This window comes from Rattus rattus, chromosome 9 (assembly GCF_011064425.1).
Source record: "Rattus rattus isolate New Zealand chromosome 9, Rrattus_CSIRO_v1, whole genome shotgun sequence".
NCBI lineage: Eukaryota > Metazoa > Chordata > Mammalia > Rodentia > Muridae > Rattus > Rattus rattus.
The window spans coordinates 11,153,472-11,173,489 of record NC_046162.1 but is presented as its reverse complement, the minus strand read 5'-3'; the positions used below and the strand labels follow the sequence as shown (position 1 = coordinate 11,173,489).

The window sequence follows — 20,018 nt, the reverse complement described above, 5'->3', positions numbered from 1 at the left end:
GCTCTTAACCACTGCTGAGCCAACTCTAGATCTCAGGTTGGCCTTGAACTCACAGAGTTCCTCCTGACTCCTCTCACACTTCTAGACCACAGAGTGCATGGCCACACTGACAGGCATTCCTCAGAGGCTATTTAGAAGGGAATAGGGACTGACCTCATCACCATCCACCAGTCCTTCACAATGGCTAATGCCATCCCAACCACCAAAGGACTTTAAAGTTTAAAAAAAGAATAATTGTCAAAAGTGGTGGCAAATGCCTTTAATTCCAGTACTTGGGAGGAGAGGCAGATGGATCTCTGTGAGTTTGAGGCCAGCCTGGTCTACTGAGTGAATTCTAGGACAGCCAATATTACACAGAGAAACCCTGTTTCAAACCAACACCTCCCCCTGGGGGAAAAAGCCAAGACAGTATTTATCTACAAAGTCCTGAATGTCTTGGAACTCTCTATGTAGACCACGTTGGCCTTGAACTCAGAGTTCCTCCTGCCTCTCTGCTTCTGAGACCTGAGATTAACAGCATCTACAGCCATTTCCTGAGAAAGTTGCTTTGTTTAACTTTTTTTTAAGTTTTAAAAATTAGATTTGTTCATTTCATTTTACCTATGTTTTAGCTATGTATGTCTGTACACCACATGTGTGCTTGGTGTCCTGGAAGGACACGTGACAGCATCAAATCCCCTGGAACTGGAGTTACTGAGGTTATGAACTGCCACATTGGTGCTGGGAATTGAACCGGGTCCTCTGCAAGCGCAGTCAGTGCTCTAACCACGGAGCCATCTCTCCAGTCTCTTTCCTTTCTTTTTCTTTTCTTTTTTTATTTTTTTTTCTATCTGGCACATCTTTATTGGCTTTGAGATTTATAAAATAAATGGTGAGAAAACGTAACGGAATTAGAAGACAGGTAAACAAAGCAATGCTGAGCCCCTGGAGGGACATCAGTGCAGTATTGCTCAGCTCAAGGGGAAGTGCATCACAGCAGCAGTGCAGCAGCAGGGCTGTCATGGGCTTCACTGGCTTTTCCTAAAGCACCTTGAGTAAAAGATCCTTACAGTAACAAATGCAAGAGACTCAAAACAGGGCAATACATTTCCATGTGTGCCGAACCAGGTCCAGACTGAACAAAAGGCAGATAACAATGTTCTTAAATCTAGTATCTGGCCCAGAGCCACAGTTTTCAAAGAAAATTGAACATCTGAGCATTCACATCCTGTCACATGCTCTAGTGGCACGCAGGAAATGCTGGCTGAAACTAAAGTATGGGACTTGAATTGCTTTTTTGTTGTCTAAAGTAATAGGAAGCCATGGTCAATTTCATGTTTGAGGCATCAAAGAGAACCACACTGAAAATACGAAGAGCTCAGCTGCTCAGACATCCACTCCTGCTTTTCTCAGAAGCATGACCCCTGTAGAATAACCCTACCTTGGGAGCCCCGTCCCCAGGAACTGCTTTCAGTGAGAGCTGAAATAAAATGAAAACACAATTTCAAAACAGAACTCAAGATTATAAAACAAAAAGAATTCTGAGAGAAGTTTTGCTTACCTCAGCTCTAACATATGCTTTCCTTATTTTAAATCCCAATTTCTGAGCTAATTCTTGAGTTAGCTTTATTACATGTTCATCCTAGAAAAAGCAACATTCATAAATGTATCTGAGATGAAGCAAGGGAGCAGGCTATGACATTTCCCATCTAGACACTTCCTTTGCTATTACATTCAACTGAAGCAGTTGAGGGTTGCATGGAAACTTGGTTATTTAACATGCTATTTCCCCATGTGAAAGCCGTAAAATACTCAAGATGCAAACAAATGAACTGAGGCACCAGTTCCATACCTGAGGCACCGCTAAGGAGCACTTTGCCACGACGTCATAGGCCTCTCTGTAGCGCCTTAAGTCACTTAGAGCCTTAGCCTTCCGATACAGAGCCTTGCAGTTACTGGCATTAACACTGAGGACAGCGTTACAGTCTTCTAAAACTTTATCATGGAGACCCTGGAGGCAAAGGTCAAAAGAGAAGTCAGAATCACAAGATTAGTATCACACTCCATACCTGTTTCATACATGAAAACAAATGCATGACTCCATTTTATAACCTTCAACTTAAACTCAAAGTTCACAATGATATTCTTCATTTGAGTGACCGTTCGACTACTCCACATAGATAAAAGTGGGAAAACTACCATGACTAGCTATATACTCCCTACCCTATATCAGACAGGCATGAGTATTTGGTCATAGGATGGTAGATCTCCAAGGAAGACAGCTTCTGAGACATGTGTGCCCTATTTCCCTCCTCCCTGTCATCAGTGCTCTTAAGTCCATTAAAAATGACAAATGTGGAGGCTCGAGAGATGGATAAGCAGTTAAGAGCACTGGTCGCTCTGAGAGTCCCCAGGTTCGATTCTTGGCACCTGCCAGGAGGCTCACATTTGCCTGCAACTCCAACCCCAAGGAATCAGACAAGACGTCTCTTCTGGCCTCGACAGACACACGGGCAAAACATTCACACACGCTACACACGAATGGTGCACACATGCATGCTCGTAAGACATAAAGCAAAGGAAATAAAGCTAAGAAATATATTCTTAAAGCTGAATGGGGGGTGAGGTGGCTCATCAGGTAAAAGCATCTGTTGTGTAACCTCATGACCCACAGTGCAACTAAAGAATTAAAAGTTGTCCTCTGAGTCCCATGCTCTTGTTCTCCCTGCCTCCCCATGTTAATAAATGTAAGTGCCAAGTGGGTAACTCTAGATGACAGTGTGCTATGTATAGATGTCAGGAGGGCTGAGGAGAGGGCTAGGGCACAGCTCAATGGTGGAGGGCTTGCCTGGCATGTGCAGGCCCTAAACTCCATCCCCAGTCCCATGAGAAATAAAACTTCCTGTTAAAAAACAAAACAGTAGCAGAAATACTGCAAGAGACTGCTCTTGGCTGGCACTCAGAAGCCCTCCAGGAGCATAGAGCTATAACAACTATTCTTTGTAAAAAGAAAATTAAAAAGAAAATTTAAAAATAGAAGAAAAAGGGAAAATAAGGATTTGCCTATGTTCTTACTACAACCAACCAACTCTTACCCTGGCTTGAACACCGATAGTGTATGTTCACATCACTGATACACCACGTGGTGTGCCACAAATCTCCAGTGCTGACTTGTCAATTTTAAAAGGAAAAGCAATGTAACTCCTAAGTAGCTTAATGATCAGAGATCCACTACGGAAAGCAGCATTAGCCATCCACGGTACACATGAACACAGCTTGCAGGCCAGGGGGGCATCTCAGGGGTGGATCTCCTATTCTTATGCTAGGGTCTTGAAAGCACAAGACCCAAGGCTCCACACCTCATGCAGGGCAAAAATTAGGAAAATGACATTTTATTAATGTACTGCATCACTGAAGACAACCCTCTAGAATTATTTTAAAACTCCCAACTTACCATATTAGAATAGCAGGCAATACGATTTATATGAAGTTTTTCAATGATTTCTTTAGGAATTAAAATTTCTTCAGACTTTGCATAACTTGCTATATTCAGAGCTTCTGAATACTGAAGTAGAGAGCCGCTCCAATCACATTCCCGGTAAACATCATTTCCTTCATTAAAAAGATTTCTCACAAGAGCATGCAAATACACCTAAAGAAGAGGAAATAAATATCATCGCTATGCTTAAAACCCCAGCGAGCACCACGGGACAGCAGGGCAGAACTGCAGCAGGAAAGCCTGCCACTCCGCCCACCACTCTGCCCGCCACTGCCACCTGCCACTCCGCCCGCCACTCCGCCTCGCTGAGAAGCTCATCTTGCCCACCTCAGCAAGAGAAAATACACTCGCCTATCGGGAAAACTAGGGCCAGAAGCACGTCGTATGTGTGTCTCTGATTCTGTGCAGATAACAAACACTTGGTGGATATTTATGGCTTCAAATTTGCAGCCATCCTCCTGCCTCTGCTTCCCAAGAGTTGAGATTACAGGCAAGAGTTACCACACCCCACTTTATAAGCCTTTGACCGATGTTTCTGATAGAGCAACAGTAGTAAATGCTTTCAGTGTGCAGTAGTGCAGCACACTAGGAAACATGTACATGGGGTGTGCACATGTGCACAGTACCCTTTAGTATGTGCATGTCTTTAACATGGGGTGTGCACACGTGCACAGTACCCTTTAGGCTGTGCACGTCTCTTTACCAGCACAGTTGAACTTCCCACACCTTCACAGACCGTTCACATTTCTTCTTTATAAGCATCTCATTGCTTGCAGGCTGGGAGGCGTGGTTTGTGCAGGTCACTGCATGAGTGGAGGTCAGACAACCAGTCAGAGCTGGGGGCAGACCTCTCCTACTCTGTGGGTCCATGGAAGACTCAGGTCCTCAGGCTTAATGCCTGGAACCCTTGCGGGCTGAACCGTCTCTCTGGCCCTGTATCTCTCCTTTCATAAGATATTTGCTTAGCTCATTTCCCGATGTAGGGAAGGGAAATGAAGCTAAGTAATTTGATTATTGAGTGATTATACCCATTCTCTGATAAATGCAGATAATGGCTTGATACTTTAAAAGACCTTCTCTACCACAAGATCAGATAATTTTTTTGATCTTAATAACACATTTAATATGATTAGATTACTGACAATCAAATCAGGCCCTGATGCCTGATGTGGCTTGTGACCTAACACTTAACCTCAGTGGACCCCAGTTCCAAATGTGGAAAAACAAAAGGATTTCTCTGGGTATTTCAGCTCAAATATTTTATGACTCTCCTCTGTGGAGAGAGAAGAGGAAGAGGAGGAACTGAACACAGGGGAAAGAAGAAGGTGGACACTTAGACACACACCCTCAGAGATTCAAAGCCACAATTCTGTGGTCCCAGGTCCCAAAGGAGTGAGTCCAGCTCAACCCCAGCTCCTCCTCCTCCCTATCTAGATGATCCTCCTTCACTGCTTTCTGGACTGACCAAAAACTAAAAGAATGACACTCACATTCTCTCCAGATTCTATCCCACTGATTTCTGATAAAACTACAAATGCATACTAATTCAAACTACGCTAACGCAGGAAAGAAGATGCAGGACAATCATCCAAAGATGCCCCAAAGGGTGCACTGTAAAGAGGTCAGCGAGCTTTGCTGTAAATGCCAAAGAGAACATTTAAAGTGCTGTGGGCCATGAGGGTCCCACAGGCACCACAGAGAACCCATAAACAACTGGCTGCAGCCGCAGGGCTCGGGCACAGCTCTCTGTGAAAGAGGACAGCGGTCAGCTGTGACAAGTAGAGCTACATTGCCCAATCCTGCTGCACAGCACAATTCTTGAGCCCCGTGCTCATCCGCAGCCCTCCCCAGATCCTTACCGCATACTGCTCCTGGGTCCCTGGATATGACAGCGGAGACCTGAGAGGAAGAAACAAATCTCTTGTAATTACCCAGCTCTACTAAAAGTCTTGTTTTTTTGTTCTACACAGTAACTGGATTGGTCCGGAACTTCCTGAGATCAGCTTGCCTCCACTCCTAAGTGCTGGGATACAAGACCTCCCAATCTACCAAGGCAGGCCCTATCTGCACCATTCAGCCCAAAGTTATCTTAAACTGTGCTTGTCAGGGCTGGAAACATGGCCCCGTAGTTAAGAGTACTTAGTGCTCCTGCAGAGGACCCTGATTCAGTTCCCAACAGCCACATGGCACCTCAAAGAGCCAACACTCTCTTGGCTTAAGAGGGCACCAGGCATACATAGAGTTCATAGACACGAATGGAAGAGAAACACTTAAACATAAAAATAAACCTTTAAAAAGACTGTGTTTTTAGCTTGGTGTTGGTTCAAAACACATTTTTTTTCCTTCACAGACAGGATTTCTCTGTATAGTCCTGGATGTCCTGGAACTTACTCAGTAGTCCAGGCTGGCCTTGAACTCAGAGATCTACCTGCCTCAGCCTTCCTGAATGCTGCTTTTTCTTTTTTAAACCAGGGTCTCAAACAGCCCAGACTAGCCTTGAACTCCTCATAGACCCAGCACTAGACCGCAAGTGCTAAGATTTTGGGCAGGGAACACTATCAATTATTGTCTCCCTAGGTTTAACACTTCTTTTGCATTTATTCCATTTAAAAATAGTACAGAACTAGGGGTTGGGGATTTAGCTCAGTGGTAGAGCGCTTGCCTAGGAAGCGCAAAGCCCTGGGTTCGGTCCCCAGCTCCGAAAAAAAGAACCAAAAAAAAAAAAAAATAGTACAGAACTATTAACACTTCTTCATCTGACTATTGCAGGCCAATGTCTCCTCCTCAGAAGGAACAGAGAGGCCCTTCTGCCTGGACATGAGCCCCGGGGAAAGCTGTCTGTCACTGGTGCTGTTCTGAACAGTAAAGTCTGACGGCAAAAGTCCTCTGTGCTACAGATGTTCACCTCAGATGTTTAATTCACCAGAATGTGTCTTTATGGGAACACAATTCTTTAAGTAATGAGAAAACACCGTAACACTGGAGCTTTAGCCCTAAAAACCAACAATAAAAGATAATATAAAAATATCCAAGGATAAGAAAAAGAAGTATGAGCATGGAAATGTGTCATTTCTTCTTCTTTTTCTTTTTTTAAAGATTTATTTATTTATTTCAGCTGTCTTCAGACACACCAGAAGAGGGCATCAGATCTCATTACAGATGGTTGTGAGCCACCACATGGTTGCTGGGAATTGAACTCAGGACCTCTGGAAGAGCAGTCAGTGCTCTTAATCACTGAGTTATCTCTCTCCAGCCAGAAATGTGTCACTTCTAACCCAATCTGAATACTATGAAATTTCTCAGCCTTGCTAGGTATGGTGGCTCATGCCTAGAGGCTGAGACAGGAGGACTGCTAGGAGTTTGTGGCTTTCTTGGGCTACAGTGTGAGATTTTATCATAAAACAGAACAGCACAATCCTAGAAAAACCCAAAAGAGTTCCCTGACTTTCTCCATGTGCAGACTCCATAATACAGGGCAGCCCTCAGACAAGCACACCAGCCATGAAGTGTCAAGCTCTTACTGGATGAACTGTAGACCTTCCTTGATGCTGTGCTGCCTCTTTCTTCTCTCCTCCGACACACTGGACATGTTACCCTGTACATCCACTTGCTAAGGAGCAATCTGAAAAGAAACAAGGCACAAAATTACTGCCACCAATTCTGGATCCCCAATAAAACTCCCATAACTCTAGGCCCTTCACTTAGGCCAGGACACACCCACCTCTAAAAGTCCTGGACACTGAAGCCTTTCTTTGGGGTCCCTGTGGTCTTATTACTCTTGCCAATCCTGTATGCCCCTCCTAAATGGCCTCCACTCAAAGTCACATAGTCCTTCCTCACACGGGGGTTTGTTTCTTCCCTGTCAACTCACACTCGTGAACTGCCACAGACCAATCTCCACCTTGTTGAGCTTTTAGAAGATCTCCAGAAAAGAAACCTTTGCATCTGGCCACTTGGAGGGACTGGACATCCGAGAAAGGAGAGCCAAATCTCCTGTGCTCTGACAGCCCAGACAGATCTGACAGCCACTTCACACTAAGGCCATCCAGCCCTGAGCAGCCGTCACGGAGTACTTCCCAGAAAGTGAAAGCGAACCCCTGAGGAGGACCCCCAGATAAAGAATGGATTTCTTTGGGTCAGCAAGATGGCTCAATGGATAAGAACTGGTTGCTCTTCCTGGACTTGGGCTTAAATCCCAGCACCCACATTGGCAGTTCACAACCATCTGAGACTTCAGTTCCAGGTGATCTGATGCCTTTTTGTAGCCCCACTCAGGTACTACACACATGTGGTCCACAGACCTGCACACAGGCAAAACACCCACACACATAAACTTTTAAAGTATGCATTCCCTGATCCCCGAGCTAGGCTCCCAGCTCGGCGTCTACTTTGAGCCTTGGTGCTCCCTTGTGGGGTATCCTCCACACTGCTGGAGGCTAGCAGTCTCTCTATCCACCATCTGTGGCAATCAAACAGCTCCAGATATTGCCAAACATCCTTGGGGGGCTGGCAGGGGAAGGAGCATCCCATCGCCCTCTGCTGGGAACTGAAGCCAACAATGAACAGGGTGTCTTAGCAAAGGCTTCAAGCAGGCAGCTGGGAGTTCTGGTTCACTACTGCTTGCCACTCTGATATCATGGTAAGGTACCCAGGGTTGGATGCCTGGAGGCCGACATCTTTTTGGTCTTTCCAACACTGTCAAGTGCTAAGTATTTATATTTGATACTGTAAAGGTAGCACTCAGAAAAGACATCTACCACTTGTTTTTTAAATTATTTCCCTAACTAAGCCAAGCATGGTGGCGAACAACTTTAATCACAGAATGAATACCAAGACAACCAGGGATACACCCTGTCTCAAGAAACCCAAATAAATAAATAAATAAATAAATAAATAAATAAATAAATAAATAAAATTCTGAGTTTTTAAAACTCCATGCCACTGGGAAAGATGGCTCAGTGATTAAGAGCACTGGCTGCTCTTCCAAAGGGCCAGGCTCAAGTCCCAACACCCACATGGCACCTCAAAACTGTCTGTAACTTCTATCCCAAGGCACCCGACACCTTCTGGAACCAGGCATTCAAGTGCTACACAGACATGTGTTTTTGCACAAAACACCCATGCATACATGCAATAGTTTTGCTTTTCTTTTAAGTTCATGACACTAAAGTAATAAAATGACATTATTTCTAATAATGGGGTTAGTTTTGGTTTTGTTTTGTTGTTGTTGGGTTTGTTTGGTTTTGGTTTTGGTTTTTTGAGAAAGTTTCTGTTTAGCCCTGGCTGTCCTGTAACTCACTCTGTACACCAGGCTGGACTCAAACTCAAGAGATTGCCTCTCTGCCTCTCTGCCTCTCTGCCTCTCTCTGCCTCTCTCTGCCTCTCTCTGCCTCTCTCTGCCTCTCTCTGCCTCTCTCTGCCTCTCTCTGCCTCTCTGCCTCTGCCAGGAGTGTGCTGCCACCACCTGGAATTTTAAAACAGTTTTAAACAGTTTGGCAGCAGAGATATCTCAGAGGTTGACATCCTTTGAGACCTTCCTTAAACAAACCATAAGGATGACGTAGCCTCTGCCTGCTCCATACATACATACATACATACATACATACATACATACATACATACATACATACATCTTGATGGGGTCTTTTTACTTGCTTTTTATGTGTTGGGAGTGTGGCAGGGAGTGCCAAAGGCTGGATCAAAGACTAAAAATGTAATCTACCATGTAGTCTACCTCTAGACTACATCCAAGCCCTATCAGGAGTGATGTAGAGTCGGTGGTACCTGGCTCTGTGAGAACTTGTGCCTGCTATGCATGAGGCCCTGGAGCCAATTCCCAGTACAGGGACTGTGGGAGGGAGAGGGGAAAGGAGAGAAGCTAGACAGATGATTCTGTGGTTAAAGAGCTTAAGAACGCACACTGCTCTTGCAGAAGACCTGGGTCCAGTTCCCTACACCCATATCTAATGGCAACTCTAGTTCCAGAGGACCCAGGGCTCTTTTCTGGCTTCTGAGGGCACCTGAATACAAGTGGCATAGACACGCACAGACAGACAGACAGACAGACACACACACACACACACACACACACCAAATAAAAACAAAGATCTTTAGCTAGGGAGTGGCACACACTTTTGACCCCAGCCCTGGGGAGGCAGAGGCAGGCGGATCTCTGAGTTTGAGGCCAGCCTGGTCTACAGAGTGAGTTTCAGAACAGCCAAGGCTGTCAAGAGAAACCCTATCTCAAAAAACCAAATTAATAATTAAACCCTTAAAACAGGAAAGAAGGAAGGGTGTGTAGGATCTACCGCAGATTTAACTTGACTTGAAAAAATAACCCACCTCACACCGACATTTTTAAAGAAAGAAAATTATTTCAGTTTATCACCTTAATTTGGTTTGTAGTTTTATTATGTCTTTATCTACAATGCTGTGGAATAAAGTGGAGTTTCTGAATCAGTCAGCACTGAGACGTCTTCCCGCCCACCACACCCATCTTTCTACCAGCTTTAAAGAGAATTTTTTTCCTCCTCCTTCTTCTTCTTCTTCCTCCTCCTCCCTCCTCCTCCTCCTCCTCCTCCTCCTCCTCTTCTTCTTCTTCTTCTTCTTCTTCTTTTTTTTTTTTTTTGTTATTGTTGCAAGACAGGGTTCACTGGGTAGTGCTGTCCTGAACTCCCTCTGTAGACCAAGCTGGCCTCAAATTCATGAAGATCCATCCCTCTGCCTCCCAAGTGCTGGGATTTAAAGTGTGTGCCACTATGTGCAGCTGAGAATTTTTTTTCTTTACAGAGAAGAACACAGATGCAACCCCTACCACCACAAAGTATGCAGTTGTGTTTCCTGCATTTGGGGAAATCTCAGGAGTCAACAAACTCCAAGTGCAACAGATGAGCCTCCCCGGGGACAACCACCTTCTCGACCACGGTATCTCCCGTCAGGTAAGTATGAGAATTCTTTTAAAAAAGTCCAGTGGTGCAAGAAGGCCCTGGGTTCGGTCCCCAGCTCCAAAAAAAAGAACCAAAAAAAAAAAAAAAAAGTCCAGTGGTGACTTCTCTCACACAGACAAAAGCTGTGCTACCAGACTACGTGATTCCTTCCTGCTCGCTCACAGCCATGCCTAGGCTATCCCTACCTCACTTGCCACTGCATCGTCACAGCCTGAGCCCCATCATCACCCAGCCTCCCCTCGGGTGAGCGCCCTGAGCTTCATCTGCCCGCCTTTCCAGAGATCTCTACCCTCTTCCCTACAGGACCTCTAGCTCGGCCCTGACTACCGCACACCCATCCATCTCTGAAAGAGCTACAGATGGCTCTCTGCCTCGGTTCACTTGGGTGCCACAGAGACCTTTCAAACTGTTTACAAGGTACTGTGACAGTGAAAGGGATGTCTCCTTCCCAATAGCACTGTCATGTCTGCCTACCTCATTTGCCTTCCCCCAAGGCAACCAATCACTGCTCCCAGTCTCTTGTGTGTCCTGCCAAAATTACCCTATAGAGAACCCTTTATCTAAACCAGGCCTGGTGACGCACACCTATAATCATGACATTCAGGAAAAAACAGAAACCTCAGAAGTTTTAGGTCATCCTTAACTACATAGTGCATTCAAGGTTAGCCTGGGCTACACGAGACCCTGTCTCAAAGGAAAAACAAAACAGCAGCAACAAAACCTCTGTCCCAGTTTAGGAGCTCGTTATGAACCACTGGGCAAAACCACGTACAATGACATGTGACACGGTGCACACAAGCACAAACGTGTTCATAAGAAGTCAGCAGTGTGTAAGGGCAACAGTCTGACACCCATGGCCTTTTCCTACTTGTGATGCATTTGTCACCAGGGGAGATGGGTGAAAGGTTCGTGGGCCTCTACAGACTCCCCCTGTGATTTCTGGAGAGTCCATAACTGACTCTCAAAATAAAAGCCATGCTGTGCATGGCCATTTGTCCTATTAGGATGCTCTGCACTTGGCCTTCTGCAGTAAGCACCAAATAGCACTCATATCTACCCACACACACCATACAGCATGCTCTGTGATTAGGCTGCACCACAACTTACCCATGCCCTGGTGCCTTCCTGCCTTTAACATCCCTGCAGGTTCACCAGACACACAGGGCATCACATGAATGTCAGCACCTCTCATCTCTGTAGGATAGGGCATGGTGTGTGGAGTAACACTGCCCCCCAACAATCCAGCACACCACCCAGGAACTGCGTGTTCACCTGTGTCAGCCAGGCAGGTGGAAGCAGCAGAGAGCGTGGTGAGAGCTCAAGACCTCTCCAGACTCGCATTCCTTGTGCCTCCTCCACGGACTTTGCCAGCTGAGTTTACAGAACTCTTTACCTAAGATCCGCATTAAGAAGCCATCAGGATGTCTCCTTTTTCACTTTGTCTAGGACTTTCCACAGCAAGCACTGTATTTCTCAGTAGGTGGAGTCATCAGTATTGTCCTTTGTGTCTTCTGGAGTTCGACACAGTCGTGAATCTGTATGTCACCTGTGCACAGAGGCCATGCTAATCTTGGCATTTAGTGCATGTGCTTTTGAAGCAAGTACTAGAGTCTGACATACTCAGAAATATATTCCTTCTGAAATTGTAAAATAACTTTTTAAATGATTTCTTCTAGTATTTATTACTTTAAAAAAAAAAATGTGATCTAGGGATGGAGGGGTGGCTCAGCAGTTAAGAGCACTGGCTGCTCTTCCCCAGGACCTGATTCTATTTTCAGTATCCACAGGGCGGTTCACAACCATCTATCTGTACCTCCAGTCCTAGGGTATCTAATGCCCTCTTCTGGCCTGTGTGGGCATTGCATACACTCAAAACCCCTCGATGTGTAAGAATTAACAAATGAAAATCTGGGGGGCTGGAGAGATGGCTCCATGGCTGAGAGCATCAACTGCTCTTCCAGAGGTCCTGAGTTCAATTCCCAGCAACCACACGGTGGCTCACAACCATCTGCAATGGGATCCAATGCCCTCTTCTGGTGTGTCTGGAGAATGACGGTGTACTCACATAAAATAAATCTTAAGAAAGGAAGAAAAGGAAGAAAAAAGAAGAAAGAAATCCAGGAACTGGGGTGATGGCTCACTAATAAAGCACTTGCCCACACATGGAATTTGATCCCAGTACCCATATAAATTCCAGGTCCAGGAATGTGCACCTGTAAAGCCAAGGGAGGATGATCCCTGGGGCCTGCTGACATCAGCTTGTGCCCTCCACACACATATGAATCATTAAATTAAAATGTGATCTACCAGTTTGCTGTAAGCAATAATGTTAAAATACACATAAATGTCCCTCCCTAGGGACTCTCCAGTTACCCATTTAGTAAAACTCCATCTATTCTACACTGACACACTAAAGGTCATCTTTCTCATATACAAAATTTTATAGCTGTTGACACTTTTTTTTATTGATGACTCTAATTGTAAATTCATTTTTAAACAATTTCATGTTGCTACATGTACATGCACTATGAGAGAAGAGGGCCCTGGATCCCCTGAACGGGGTTACAGATAGCTGTGAGCTACCATGTGGGTGCTGGGAACCAAGCCTGGCTCCTCGGAAGAGCAGCAATGACCTTAACTGCTGAGCTAATTAATTAATTGGCCCCACTAACTGTAAGTTTTTTCCCCCAAACCTTGCCAGTTCCTTGATCCAGAAACTCAGTGCAGACTGCCCTTTTGTTCACAATTCCACAGTCTATCTATCACAAGCCCACCAATGACAGCACGAGAGTACTGAGCATCCCAAGCCTGGAAGACCTCCTCCCATGCCCCTGTTCCCATCCACTTCCCACAGGGAACGAAGAGAAAGGCTCTGTAAGAACACAACCTAGGGCTGTAAGAACACAACCTAGGGCTGTAAGAACACAACCTAGGGGCTGGAGAGATGGCTCAGTGGTTAAGAGCGGCTGACTGCTCTTCCAGAGGTCATGAGTTCCCCAGCAACCACATGGTGGCTCAGTTCCATCTGTAAAGAGATCCATGCATCTGAAGACAGCTACAGTGTACTTATATATAATAAATAAATCTTTAAAAAAAAAAAAAAGAACACAACCTAGGGCTGGAGAGATGGCTCAGTGGTTAAGAGCACTGACTGCTCTTCCAGAGGCCCTGAGTTCAATTCCCAGCAACCACATGGTGGCTCACAATCATCAGTAATGGGATCCGATGCCCTCTTCTGGTGTGTCTGAGGACAGCTACAGTGTACTTATATATAATAGACAAATAAAATCTTTAAAAAAAAAAAAAAAAAGAATACAATCTAAAAGTTGGGAATGATGGTGCGCTCCTGTAGTTTGGCTGTTCTGGAGACAAGAACATCACGAGTGCAAGGTCAGTCACAGCTTTAATAAAACACCGTATCTCAAAGAATCAAAACAAACAAACCCTGCCCCCCAGCTTCATTGTGTGGGAAAGTCTATCAGTGAGTGCACTTAAAAGAAGAAAACCTTGCTTCCTGGCACTAAAGGAGCTTCCCTTCCGATGACTCCCTGCACGCCCTTCCTCCTCCAGGCCACATGGGCTTCGATGGGTAGTGAGACAGCCTAAAGCACACGGCACTCAAAAGCACTGTGCTTGCTGCTCTCTGTCCACAGCATACATCCCAGTCTTCCACAGAGCTGGCTCCTTCTCATTCCACAGTCCTGGCTTAAATGGCGCATCTTGGGACCTTGCCTTATCACCTCAAATGTCCACCTTAACCTCTATCAATCACTTAAACAGGGACCTTGTCTCTTAACACTGACTGTATGAACAACAGACATCAAGAACTCTGTAGAACTGTTCACAAAACATGGAACGAGCCGCACACAGCAGCATGCACCTGAGGACACAGTCAGAAGATCAGGAATGCCAGGCTCGTCAGGGCTACAGGAGGAGACTCTGCCTCAAAACAAGCAGTGAAGGACAAGCACCAGAAGAAAGGCTCCACACAGGGAGTGGCTGGAGGGAGGGCACAGCAGCTATGGCGGGACTCAACGTCCAACCAGCCGGAGGAACAAGATGAGAATTAGGAACAGACATAGATAGCCTCGAAGAACCATAAGGGACACCACATGGAGTATGGCAACCCTAAGGGACACTCCCAAGGAGTACATCAACCATAAGGGTCACCCCCCAGGGTTGGGGGTTTAGCTCAGCGGTAGAGCGCTTGCCTAGCGAGCGCAAGGCCCTGGGTTCGGTCCCCAGCTCCGGGAAAAAAAAAAAGAAAGAAAAAAGCAAAGAAAAAAGAAAATAAGGGACACCCCCGAGGAGTACGGCAACCATAAGGGACACCCCCAAGGAGTTTGGCAATCCATTTCCTACACCAACAAGAAAGTGAGGGAGGGCTGTTAGCAGTACACATCCAATCAGAAAACCCAGTTCAGTAGGAATATAGTCTCATTAACTCTAACAAGCTAGAATCTCTGATCTCTTTTCGAGATCAGCTGCCTTAAAATTCATTGTTTGCCTGAAGTTATGTGAAGAGGAGGGAAAGCGCCCTGGATCCCCATTCTAATCCCGTTTGATCAGGGTCTGTTAGGTGAAAGGCATTGATTGTCCTTCAGTCTGGCACAAGCCTAGTATGGTGAAATCCATGACCTTTCAACTTTCACAGCACGAGGAGAAAACAGCTTCCACGAACAGATCCCAAGAACAGTGAGATGTTTCTACAACATCCTGAGACAGAAATGGCAGCTGGTGTTCTCTCTCCTGCCACAGGCTATGCCAAGTGCTTTCCCTGCAGTTAAGTCATCTGACCTCAGTGCTCTGAAGACACACAAAGCTGGCCTCAGGCCACGGAACTAGGAAGTGGCAGAGCCACACTTCAAAGCCAGCCTGGCTCCCATGCACCTCACTATTCTGTATCAAGGGCCCAAGGCTCCTGGAGGAGGGTCAGTGCCTGTCTCAGATGGCCTGGGCACAGATGGGCACTGGATGGTCATTCAAGAGGAATGGCATTAACATGCTCTGCACATACGCACACACATGTGCACACACAGAGGCATACTCAAGAGGAATCACTGAAAGCCTCCTAGCTCAAGCTGGAGCACATCTAAGAAAACCACTCCATGACTACGCTTGGCCAGGACATGTTTAGATACAAATACTCATGTGAAGCAACCTTCTTTATAAGACAGACCAACAGACGGACTACTAGTGGGCCTGACTCAACTGCCATTGTGGGACTGGCAAAGCATCCTGGATGTGTATATGATCAAGATGTGTGTATGAAATTGTCAATATAAATAAAAGATATTTTTAAAGGGTGCAAGAAAGTAGTCTGGTATTTTTGTATTGTTGCTTTAAAAAAATCCCTAAGGTTTTATTATTTTTGTGTGATATTTGTGCATGTCTGCGTGCCATGGCATACACATAAGAGTCGGATAACAACTTTATGCTGTCAGTTCTCTCCTCCCACCTTTATGTGGGCTCTGGGGATCCAACTCAAGGAGTCAGGTCTGCACAGCAAGCACCTTTACCCACTGAGCATTTCACTGCCCAAGTGTCCCTAGTTTCAGGTAAAATTTTTAAGTGTAATTCTCTCCTCAGACTTAACTTTCTGTGAACCAGATTTAAAGCAACCACCAAGTCAGATGATGGTGGCGCACGCACCTTGAGTCTTGCCGCTCAGGAGGCAGGGGCAGGTGGATTTCTGTGATTTGGAGGCCAGCCTGATCTACAGAATAAGTTCCAGGACAGCCAGGGCTACACAAGAAACCCAGTCTCAAAGAACAAAACAAACAAAAACTAACAAAACAAAGCCAAGTGGTTCGAGTCACATTTGAGAACCTTGTCCTGCAATAGTGAACCCTCGCTGACTCTTCACTTCTCCAGCACTGGGCAAGAGGGCAAAATGCCACACCCTGCAGCCCAGGTAGTCAAACCCTGCTAACCAGCTTCTCCCTTCCTTGAGACGGCTCCTCTCCTGGGAGCTGGAAGAGCCCACACCACACAGCACCAGACCTGGCTCCTCATCTTCACCCCAGCAGGAACTGCTCACAGGAGATTCTATATTCTAGAAGGGAAGCAGCCTCCAGCCAGACAAGGCAGCTCACAGGGAACTCTGCATCTCACATATAAACCTGGGCTTCTTCAAAAGAAAAGCTTCCATTGAGATAATCTGTGCCACACAGTGACTGTGTGCCCCAATGGCTCTCACCATGCATGTTCTAGCAACCCCCCCCCAAACTCCCATCCTCTCTTACCTTTTATAATGTTATGAAATTAACTAGACAACACATTGCTGAACTTGTGAAATTAAAAAGCAAATTTCCAAAATTCTTGGTGGGGAAAAACCTGGCAAAGTTAGGTAACCTCACTTTTTTTTTTTTTTAATCATCAATGAAGTCACTTAGAAGCCATGACAGAGTTGGAGGACAAGTTAAGTCAATACTGCCAACCTGATGACCCTAGTTTAATGCCCACCCCACAGGGGGACTATGTCTCAAAAGAAAAAAGTATGTGTGTGTGTGTGTGTGTGTGTGCGTGTAGAGGATGGGAAGGAGGGAGGGAGGGAGGGAGAGAGAATGAGAGCTCACAAACCACTTTTCCTTCATTTGTATATACCTCAGAAGTGTGTTCCAACTGTTTTGCTGTTTGCAGTTTGAGGTGAGACCTCACTGCTGTCCAGGCTGGTTTGGAACACCAGGGCTCCAAGGTGCCCTTCCATTTCACTCTTAGTGGCTGAGAACACAGCACCCAGCTGACACCCGGCAGGCACATTTCACTTGAAGAGTGAGGAGAACATGTGGGTTTGCTGAGACAAAGCACACAAAGGTATTATCTAGAATGCAAGTTTCCTCCCACGGTGTTCTGTCTAAAGATGTTTTTGATTTCTATCTCCTTCTTAACTAGCTACTCAAAACTATTTCCACAGTTGACTATCAACCAGTCATTCCCAAATGGATTGAACACACACAAATCAGCAGCTTTTAAAAGTCAGTCACTATTAACAACAGTAGAACCGTACAGATGGCAAATGGACTGTTAGACCTGGGAACTAGAGGGGAAGAGCCTGTCGGGCAGAGTATACCCCCAACCAAACGTCACACGAACACCGCTGGGAAGGAGTGTTTCGGTTCATCTGGAGAACACTAATCAACCTGTTCTCTCTACAAATATTGAGAGAACACAACTCAATGTTATTCCCATCTGTAGCTCACCCTGTTGGTCCAACAGAGCAGAAAGGGGAAATTTTCAACAGAGAAAACTGTCTGTGCACTTGATTTAGTCCAAAGATGAAGAACGCCACACCCAACACATACCTACCTACACACACACACACACACACACACACACACACACACACACACACACACACACACACACACGTCAACTGAGGTGAAAAGAACCTTGGATTCCTTCAGGACCTCCAGGAAAGGCAACCACTTCCAAAAGCAGCAGGAAAAGAGCAGATGGCAAGGGCTCCCAGCCCCTCCCCCATGCCGACGCTCCACTAGAGCGTTGCCCAATCGAAATACGATACCGGCCGTAAGTGCCATTTTAAATTACCAAGTGGCCATACTAAAAAAGTAAAAAGAAACGGCTAGATTGTTTTATTCTAATGTAGCCACAACAGGTACCACCTCAAGGAACTACGTAACACATTACTTGCTAAACACAGCTGATTTAAAGCATAGGGGCTTCCTTATTTTTTTCTCCCAAACGAAATCTTTCAAACTTTAAAACTGAAACCAGAGCCGGGCAATGATGGCACACGCCTTTTAAATCCCAGCATTCGGTAGGTAGGGGCAGGCGGATCTCTAAACTCGAGTCCAGTCTGGTCTACAAAGTGAGTTCCTGGACAGCCAGGGCTACACAGAGAACCCTGTCTCGAAACAAATAAAAAATTGAAACCAGAAATGTATCTCAATTCTTGCTACATTCCAGTGCTCCGTGGCCCCACATGACCAGTGTCCACATTACTGGACAGCGGAAGTCTACGCCAGACCCTCTTGGTCTTAAATACCTAACACTATGATCCCCTTTGATCCCTTAACATCTGGGGATCCGAAAACGCCCAACCCCGGAGTAAATTCACCCAATCAGTTCGCAGGCGCCACCCCTTGGGCCCAGCCAAGACCTTCCAACCTGACCACACCCCTGCGCTGACTACCCCTAACCGGAAATTCCCGCTAATGGGAACTGACAGGTCTCCATTCTTTAAGGGTGGGGAAAGGAAAACCGAGAACCCCCGTACAGTCTCCGAACCCCGGCCGAACACCGGAAACCAGTCGCCACCCATACCCGGGGTGGGCCGCGCATAACACCCGCAAGGGGCGAACCCGATAACCGCGAGCGCGCACTCGGCTGGCATCGCCGAGACAACTTATTAACACGGACCCCGGCGACCACCCAGCACCCGAGAATAACGAAATGCTAAGCCACCAAAAGAGAGTGCGCGGATGTCGGACAGGCAGTCCGAGTGGCAGGGGCCGCCGCGCGTGCCCGGCTTGAGACCCCTGAGGATCCCGTGCAGCCGGTTCCGGGGTCCGCGCCCCTCCCCCGCCTGGAGTCCGTTAACGGTCGTCCGTGCTCACGAGGGACGGCGGCGCGAGCGATTGGGAGAGCGCGACCCTCCCGGCGGTGGCCGTGGGTTCCCTTCCCTCACCTGCGGGGCGGCACTCTGGACGTGGAGGTTGCAGAGGCGACAGCGGGATGTGCGTTCACCCGCTCTAGCTCTCAGTCTCACGGCTTCCCTGGGCGACCCACCGCAGCAGCCAGCCCGCGACGCTCGGGGCGGCGCCCTCTGGCGGCGGGAGGCCTTGCGCGCCGCCCCGCAGACGCCACCATTGGCTGCGCTGCCAGCGTCAGGCCGGGAATGGAGGCGCCACGTCGGGGCCTTGGGGCTGCGGAAGCGGCGGCGATAGGCGGAACCCGAGGTGGTCACACGGAAAGGGGTGAGCGACCGCAAGCTCGTGAGCCCAGTGTCCTCACCCTCTCCCACGGCCCTTGGACTAGAGAAGGAGACCTAGATTCATCTGCGCACAGGGTGTCACTTTCTCCGGAATTTGTTCCCTGCAGCAACTTATGCCGAGCGTCCTGCTCTGCATTCCGACTCCGTTACCGTCACCCTGAAAAAAACAAACAAACAAAAAACCAAAAAAACCCAGCCATACAGTTGTCCTAATCAAATAAATGGCAGGTACCTAAACTCATTTGGGCGCCGGGAGCGTCATTCTCTCCGAAAGCTGTTCTCAATTCCCTATTCCATGAGTAATTATTCGCAGTCACTATTTTTATGGTCTTGAAAACAAGATGCGGGGTTTTTTTTGTTGTTGTTGTTGTTTTGTTTTGTTTTGTTTTTTTACAAATGAATGGTAGGGACGGATCTCGAAGCCAACACAAGCTCCATACTCTTTTTCTCCCTGACCTTTAGATCTCAACTTAGATGTCGCTGTATTCACCCGTATTTCAGTGGCCAGGTGTACACTAGCTCAGACAGAGCACTGGGTAAGGCTGAGTCCCTGCGACTGGAGAGGTGGAAAATGCTCCTAGGCAGGGCAGTAGGAGGGAGAGTGCCCCCAGGCAGTGGGAAAGATCCTGAGTAGCTG

General features: G+C 46.7%; 1 protein-coding gene and 1 non-coding gene across 3 annotated transcripts in view; both read right to left on the bottom strand.

Moving 5' to 3' along the window:
- Positions 1-19,176, bottom strand: part of Zc3h7a (zinc finger CCCH-type containing 7A) — a 39,104-nt gene extending 19,928 nt beyond the window's left edge. Inside the window, exons 1-7 of one of the 2 annotated variants that reach the window (XM_032911784.1) lie at positions 19,076-19,176; positions 7,000-7,100; positions 5,338-5,377; positions 3,434-3,631; positions 1,832-1,990; positions 1,541-1,621; positions 1,421-1,459 (exon numbers count right to left, since the gene is read on the bottom strand). In XM_032911784.1, the coding sequence (XP_032767675.1) occupies positions 1,421-1,459; positions 1,541-1,621; positions 1,832-1,990; positions 3,434-3,631; positions 5,338-5,377; positions 7,000-7,067 (585 nt within the window). In that variant the 5' untranslated portion in view covers positions 7,068-7,100; positions 19,076-19,176. Of the gene's footprint in view, positions 1-1,420; positions 1,460-1,540; positions 1,622-1,831; positions 1,991-3,433; positions 3,632-5,337; positions 5,396-6,999; positions 7,101-19,075 lie in introns of those variants that run through there. The other variant, XM_032911783.1, reaches the window with a different exon arrangement.
- On the bottom strand, positions 10,265-10,424 carry LOC116910692. The gene has a single exon (XR_004389221.1). It is a non-coding gene; the product is annotated as a U1 spliceosomal RNA (small nuclear RNA).
- Positions 19,177-20,018: the final 842 nt, after the last annotated feature.